The 7,996-nt window shown below is 48.8% G+C and overlaps 1 protein-coding gene across 2 annotated transcripts in view; it reads left to right on the top strand.

The window, feature by feature from the left end:
- The first annotated feature begins 4,920 nt into the window (after positions 1-4,920).
- LOC141155268 (RNA-binding protein Nova-2-like) overlaps positions 4,921-7,996 on the top strand; it is a 63,840-nt gene continuing 60,764 nt past the window's right edge. For both annotated transcript variants that reach the window (XM_073642077.1, XM_073642076.1), the window contains exon 1: positions 4,921-5,521. In XM_073642077.1, coding sequence (XP_073498178.1) covers positions 5,371-5,521 — 151 coding nt within the window. In that variant the 5' untranslated portion in view covers positions 4,921-5,370. The remainder of the gene's footprint in view (positions 5,522-7,996) is intronic.

Below are 7,996 nucleotides of genomic sequence, written 5' to 3'. Positions count from 1 at the left end.
ACTTACTGTTATGTTCTGCTACCAGAGCTAAGGAAAGAGAGGAGATCTGTCCCTACGATAGAACTCAGCTGAATCCCTACGATGTAACAGGGGACCTGATCCTGCGATCAGACCTGCTAAAGTCCTAAGCTAGTCTGTACGGAGACCTATAGATGTGGGAAGGAATCCCTACAAGTACTAAGGACTGGGAGGAAAATGGACACCTCCTAACAGAAATAGTAGCAGACAGACGAACAAACAAAATATATAGAACATAGAGGTCCGTAGACCAAGCAAACTAACAGAGTTAGATACAGAGCACAGGCTAGCTAGAAAGTAGTTATACAATGAAGTCCAGCAAAGCCAGAAGGGCGGAGCAGGATTAAATAGGCCAACAAGGTCATGTGACCAGCAAAGGAAAAAAAACCTAAGAGCAAGGTTCTAACAGTTGATACACTTAGCTTGAGAAGACACCAGAGAGAAGACGACAATAATCCACCAAGAAACTCAAGGAAAAAACTAGCCGACTGCTAGTACTTCAGGCCTGAGCAGGAGAAAATAGTTCTATCACCGACAACTCTCTGGAGACACTGAGAGTTTTTGTATATCAAGCAAGGATGTGTCAATTAGCAGCAGAAGGTGGAGGTCACTGCTGGGTCCTAGTGAAAGAAGGATACCACTACACTCCAGAGATGAAAGGATCAAGAAGGTGTCTGCAAAGCCAACGCAAAAGACCTTCCACAGCTGGATCCAGAACGACTGACTGTCAAACCTGATACACCCGTGACAGGTATCCTCAGTGCTGTGAGTCAGGGGTATCCCCAGTGATGCAAGTCAGGGGTATCCCCAGTGATGTGAGTCAGAGGTATACCCAGTGCTGTGAGTCAGGGGTATTCCCAGTGCTATGAGTCAAGAGTATCCCCAGTGATGTGAGTCAGGGGTATCCCCAGTTATGTGGGTCAGGGGTATCCCCAGTGATGTGAGTCAGTGGTATCCCCAGTGATGTGGGTCAGGGGTATCCCCAGTGATGTGGGTCCATGGTATCCCCAGTGCTGCGAGTCAGGGGTATCCCCAGTGCTGTGAATCAGGGGTATCCCCAGTGATGTGAGTCAGGGGTATCCCCAGTGCTCTGACTCAGTGGTATCCCCATGATGTGATATTAGGGATATTCCTCAGTAATTGGATCATGGATTATGTTTCCGTGTGATGTTGAGGATCTTATGTCCTGCATTTAGGACTGTACCCCATGAAAGTGATGGGGGGCTGCCTGTGTTGGGGTGTGTATGTCCCTGGATCTATCAGTTGTGGTCATGAGTGTGGGCCTGTGAGCACTTGTGATGCAGATGTGACCGGACAATACTTGAATAGATGGGGGGGGGGCCACAGATGGGATCTGGTACAATGAAGCCTGGAACTTAACATTCAGGAGGCGTCTTCCCCCACAGCAGGGATCCCCCTCCCCACACTCAGACTTTCCCTGCCTCCTCCACTCTATTGATGAGGGTTCTTTGTCTGTGTAGCCCCCTTCTAAACCTCATCTGCCCCCTCTGGATGCATTTCTATCCTTTATCAACCAGCGGAACTGACGTGAAGTCCACAACCTTACACCAATCCCTCGTACACGGGAAATAGTCTATAGTGCAAGGGGTGTTCCCCAAAACACAAGGGAAGAACCCTGATCACACAGGGTGTGCATTCATAATATACCTGCCGTGCACTGATATATCCCGACACATTTCTATCATACCTGCAATGCTCTGCGTGTCCTGACATCTTTCTATTATAGATGCGATGCTCTGCGTGTCCTGACACCTTTCTATTATAGATGCAATGCTCTGCGTATCCTGACATCTTTCTATCATAGATGCGATGTGATGCTCTGCGTGTCCTGACACCTTTCTATCATAGATGTGATGCTCTGCGTGTCCTGACAACTTTCTATTATAGATGCGATGCTCTGCGTGTCCTGACATCTTTCTATCATAGATGCGATGTGATGCTCTGCATGTCCTGACACCTTTCTATCATAGATGCGATGCTCTGTGTGTCCTGACACTTTTCTATCATAGCTGCGATGCTCTGCATCTCCTTACACCTTTGTATCACAGCCAGTAGGAACTTTTTCAGCATTTTGGGCTAAGGTAGTTTTTTGGGGGATTGGACAAAACTTACACCATCATTCCACAAGTGCATGAATGAACCTTGAGCACTCAAACCCTTCTCGCTGCTTCACCGGTTGTCTTTCCTTTGATAGGTACTAACTGCTGCATACTAGGAACACCCCACAAGACCTGCTACATATGGAGAACACCCCACAAGACCTGCCGTATACCAGGAACCCCCCACAAGACCCGCCATATACAGGGAACACCCCACAAGACCTGTTGTATACAGCGAATACCCTACAAGACCTGCCGTATACCAGGAACACCCCACAAGACCTGCTGTATACCGGCAACACCCCACAAGACCTGCCGAATACAAGGAACACCCCACAAGACCCTCCGTATACCGGGAACACCCCACAAGACTTACCATACAGCAGGAACACCCCACAAGACCTGCTACATATGGAGAACACCCCACAAGACTCGCCGTATACAGGGAACACCACATAAGACCTGTTGTATACAGGGAATACCCTACAAGACCTGCCGTATACCAGGAACCCCCCACATGACCTGCCGTATACCAGGAACCCCCTCAAGACCAGTTGTATATTGGGAACTCCCCACAAGACCTGCTCTATACCGGGAACCCCCCACAAGACCTGCTGTATACTGGGAACACCCTACAAGACCTGCCGTATACCAGGAACACCCCACAAGACCTGCCAAGTGCAAGGAACACCCCACAAGACCTCCTGAATACCAGTAACACCCCACAAGACCCCCTGTATACCAGGAACACCACACAAGACGTGCCGTACAGCAGGAACACCCCACAAGACCTGCCGTATACCGGCAACACCCCACAAGACCTGCCTTATATCGGGAACACCCCACAAAACCAGCTGTATACCGGGAACACTGCATAAGGCCTGCCGTATACCGGGAACACCCCAGAAGACCTGCTGTATACCGGGAACACCCCACAAGACCCGCCATATACCGGGGACACCCCACAAGACCCGCCGTATACCGGGGACACCCCACAAGACCTGCCGTATACTGTGAACACCCCACAAGACCTGCTATATACTGGGTACATCCCACAAGACCTGCCGTATACTTGGAACACCCCACAAGACCTGCCGTATACTGGGAACACCCCAAAAGACCTGCCGTATACCGGGAACACCCCACAAGAACTGTCGTATACTGGGAACACCCCACAAGACCTGCCGTATACCGGGAACACACCACGATACCTGCCATATATTAGGAACACGCCACAAGACCTGCCGTATACCGGGAACACCCCACAAGACCTGTCATATAATAGGAACACCCCACAAGACCTGCCGTATACCGGGAACACCCCACAAGACCTGCCATATAATAGGAACACCCCACAAGACCTGCCATATAATAGGATCACCCCACAAGACCTGCCGTATACTGGGAACACCCCACAAGACCTGCCATGTAATAGGAACACCCCACAAGACCTGCCGTATACCGGGAACACCCCACAAGACCTGCCGTATACTGGGAACACCACAAAAGACCTGCCGTATACCGGGAACACCCCATAAGACCCGCCATTTTGGAGATGCTCTGACCCAGTTATCTTGTCAACACATTTGGCCTTTGTCAGAGTCACTTATATCCTTACATTTTCCCATTATTATGGCTTCAGACACATCATTTTCAAGATTTGTCTCCCGGTACCCGATGAATCCCCACGTGTGGGCAGGGAGAGGAGTCACAGAAACACGGGAGGGGATAATTAGGAGACAGGAGCAGCATAAACAGAGACACGGTTTTGAATGGAGATCAATGAATATGCAGAGTATTGCACCCTGTAACATACCTGCAAATGAAACAGAATGATTTGTCAGATCAGGAGAGATGGCAGTATTGAGGAATATATGTCATGAGATTACATTTCTGGGTTTCCGGCCTATTTTAACTGCACCTTTAAGAGCCAGACTTTGGAGACAGACCACGGTCAGGGGACAGGAGCCATTGTCATCAGCATTATTCACTTTACCTGTCAGTGGCTTTAATGTCAGGGCTGTCTGTGATATTGATAAATGTACTGGTTAAATAGTATATATGTATACCCAGTATATTTTATATATGTTGCACACTGATATATAATAATGTACATTATACATAATATATATGATATCAGTGGATATACACTGACAAATGAGAATTGACCTCTGTAACGACTGTGACCTCCAACAATACCATGATCCCCCAGATCTCGATTGCTCCTGTGACCTCCCCCAAACTGTGACCTCTCAGATTGTTTCCTCCTTCTATACTGACACCCCTAGATTCTGACTATGTCCACCACTGTGACCTCCACCACACATTGACCTCTTGACCATGACTTTCTTCTACCCTATGAACCCCCAGATGTTATCCTCCCGTCCTTCAAACACTGACCACCCCAAAACTGTGACCTTCCCCAGACTGTAACCTCCTTTGATACTGTGAACCCCTAGATTTAGACTACACCTAACATTGTGACCTCCTTAGACATTGTGAACACCCCAAAGTTTTACCACTTGTCACACTACCAACCCCCAGATTGTGTCCTCTCTTAACACTGTGACCCCCTAGAATGTGACTGCCCAGCTTTTGAGCCCCCCAGACTGTGGCTGCTGGGTGGGCCTGGGCTCAGTAGTCCCACTGCCGCCTGGCCTCATCCTCGGCCTTGGTGGAGGATGCACTTGCTGTTTTATCCTCATCCTTAGAATAAAGCCTGGAGAGCGTCTGCCTATCAGGGGCTGGGGGTGTGTGGAGAGGGGGCAGCTCCCATCCAATTCCAGGCTCAGCATCCTGACGTCAGCCCCTGGCCCTCTGCTCCCAGCTTCTTCTATAGAGATGCTAATTCTGTGCCTCGTACAGGACTGATCCCCTCATCCTAATTCCAGAATCTGATCAGACTGAACCCCCCAAATCTTGCATCCCCACATCCTTGCGGACCCCTCCCCCTCTCATCCTCTTCTCCGTATAAACCCTCTCACATCCCATTTCCTTCCTCCCTTTGTCTTTTCCATCCCTGATTTTTTTTTGTCCTCAGCTGTGGGGGAGGGATAATATGAAATGAAGAAACAGCAATAAGAGAGGCAGGGAGGACACACACCGGAGGCTCCGCCATCATCACAGCCCAGGAGACCTTCTACATTAATGGCACTGTGAGACCCCCACCGCCCCCTACTCTGCTCTCCAGCCTTCTAGTCTCTATTCCTCAGTTGCTGCCTCTAGGGCCACAATGGCTGGAGGGTCTCTCCATCAGAACGCTCCTTATCCTCCTGCACAGCAGCAGCAAAACCCACAGATGGAGACGGAGGCTTCAGATTCAAGGAAGAGACCCCTGGAGACCCCAACCGAGGCGTCCAGCACCAAAAGGTCCAACACAGCAGGTCAGTCCGGATATGTGGTATATAGGACATCACGATCATGAGGTCTGTTTTTCTGGGGGACTGCTGGGTTTGGAGGAGAACCTCAGCTCTAGGGTCATGATTGTAGGATGGCGGTCGTGACCCGATGACATTGATCTTTGTTCGCTGTACATGGGGGAGTTTTGACCCGATGGAGATGTTGAGGGATTGTATCCTCTGCTCCAGGATCTGTATTTTCCTTCTGTCATTTTGCTGCTGATCTTTGATAGAACGTCATGGACAGAATGGTGCGGCCTGTTCCATGTCATCTCCATTCATTAACCCTTCCATTGTCTGCAGACTGTGGAACCTTGAGGCTTTTGTGTCCTCGGTCAATTCCACTAATTCCACCACAACATTTCATTTTTTTGAAGTCTGTTTTTTGGGGGGATCACTGAAATCTGGAGATCCAGAGAATGGGGATCAGGATATTTTGAAAACAAATCTCCTTGGTTGCACATTGGGCCTCTTAGAGCCCCCATTTTTGGAAACACAGCGGATCATACGTTGCTTGGCTCAGGCCTCCAAGTAGATGTCATAGTTCCTTGTTCCACCAAATATCATCCTGCACGCAAGGGGCAACAAACGCAAATGCCCATCAACTGGATAGGTAGAAAGTAGTACGAACTCCCAACATCCAAACCTACAATGGACCGATGGGAGGAAGCTCGTTGAATATTAGTAGATATGGACGCCAGGGCCTGACTAGAGCAGGCCTGGGTAAGAACCTTAACCTGAAACCAAAGATGTGATGGGCAAAGCGTCCATTGTATCTCAGGAGTTAACCCCCTGTGCCATTACAATATAGAAAGTCGATCGGCGCTCATTTACGCTCATTTTCTCATCACAATAATGGGCCGTACTCCATCACTATTATTTACACGAGGGATCTGCAGCCGACCAAGATAATTTTTGTGCCCACATAAAAGAAGCGATCAACGACAAATGAGCGGTTTCTTTTCTGATTGCCTGGCAGTTTAACACCGGGAAATGATGGGGAATAAACGTTCGTATGATTGTCGTCCTATGCAAAAGGCCCTTTGAATGATTAGGTCACATAGTCGCCCTCAGCGCCACCATTACATCTTCATCTTTTGGGAAGACCTGTTACGACTCCATCTTGGGGGGGCAGATTTATGAAGCTATCTAAAAGCAAACCTGTCTTTATTGCTCATCGCAACCAATCACAGCGCAGCTTTCATTTTTCAAGAGCTAAATATGAAATGAAAGCTGCGCTGTGATTGGTTGCTATGGGCAACAGAGACCATTTTTCTTTTAAGACAGTTTCATAAACCTGCCCCCACATGAAGCATGTCATCTAGCCAAGGTTACAGATGAATCGGAATAATGAGACATATATTCTGTACATATTGACGTCACTGGAACAGACGTGGACAGCAGGGACAAATCAGTGCTGATGGTTGAACGACTGTCATGGACTGGGGGGCGTTATTCTAAACCCCCAACCTTGGACACAAAGAGCTTGTCCCGCCTCTGCTAGTGACGACTTGTTTTTTTTTCATTGAGGGGGATTTGCTTCCTTTCAATGATGACAGCGAGGACAGGTGTAGTAGACGCCATAGACAAGCAATATTTTCTGGAGATCTTCAGCAGATCCATCTTATTGTAGCAGCATCTGCCGTTAATCTTCCGTGTACGACCACCACAGACTCCATAATATCCGCAGATCTCACCGCGTTCAGCTGGATCTGCAGACAGCTCGTGTGTAGGGTTAGCGATAGTCTGATGCACAGTTGCTGATACTCCGCGTAGAGCTGTCTGTTCAGCTGACATCTATCTCTCCTGACTCCCACATACACCTGAACGCTTGGCTCAGCTCAGCATGGATGCGTCAGGAGAGGGGAAACATACTACCAGATTCCTCTGTCCCTTTCAGACCCCTCTGTGTCTTCCAAACCCCTCTGTCCTCTTCTAGTCTCCTATGGCCTCTCCATACTTCTCTGTTCTCCACTAGACACTTTTGCCCCCTCCAAGGTCCTCTGTCCTTCCAAACCTCTCTATCCTCCTCCAGACTCCTCTTTTCCCTCCAGACTTCCTTTTCCCCTGTAGACTCCTCAGTCCCCTCCATATTCTTCTGTCCTCCTCCAGATTCCTCTGTCCCTTCCAGACCCCTTCACTCCCTCCAAAATCGTGTTTACAAGGAAACCCCTCTTATCCTCTGCCGCACTCCTCTGTCACCTCCAAACTCCTCTATCCCTTCCAGGTCCCTCTGTCCCCTCCAGACCCCATTGTCCTCGTTCAGACCCCTCTGTCCCTTCCAGACTTCTCTGTCACCTCCTCTATCCCCTTCACACTCCTCTAACCCCTCGAGACAGCATTCCTAAATACAGTACGAAGCCTAACAGCCACCTAAATTCTAGTACACAGGACTTCTCAACCATACTTCTAATCATCATTTAAGGACATTTATAGGGCAAGATTTCTGACTATAATGAG

This window comes from Phyllobates terribilis, unplaced genomic scaffold, assembly GCF_046119375.1.
Source record: "Phyllobates terribilis strain yellow unplaced genomic scaffold, ASM4611937v1 Scaffold_7__3_contigs__length_470593459, whole genome shotgun sequence".
NCBI lineage: Eukaryota > Metazoa > Chordata > Amphibia > Anura > Dendrobatidae > Phyllobates > Phyllobates terribilis.
The sequence above is the reverse complement of the archived record's forward strand: the minus strand, read 5'-3'. Positions and strand labels throughout refer to the sequence as shown.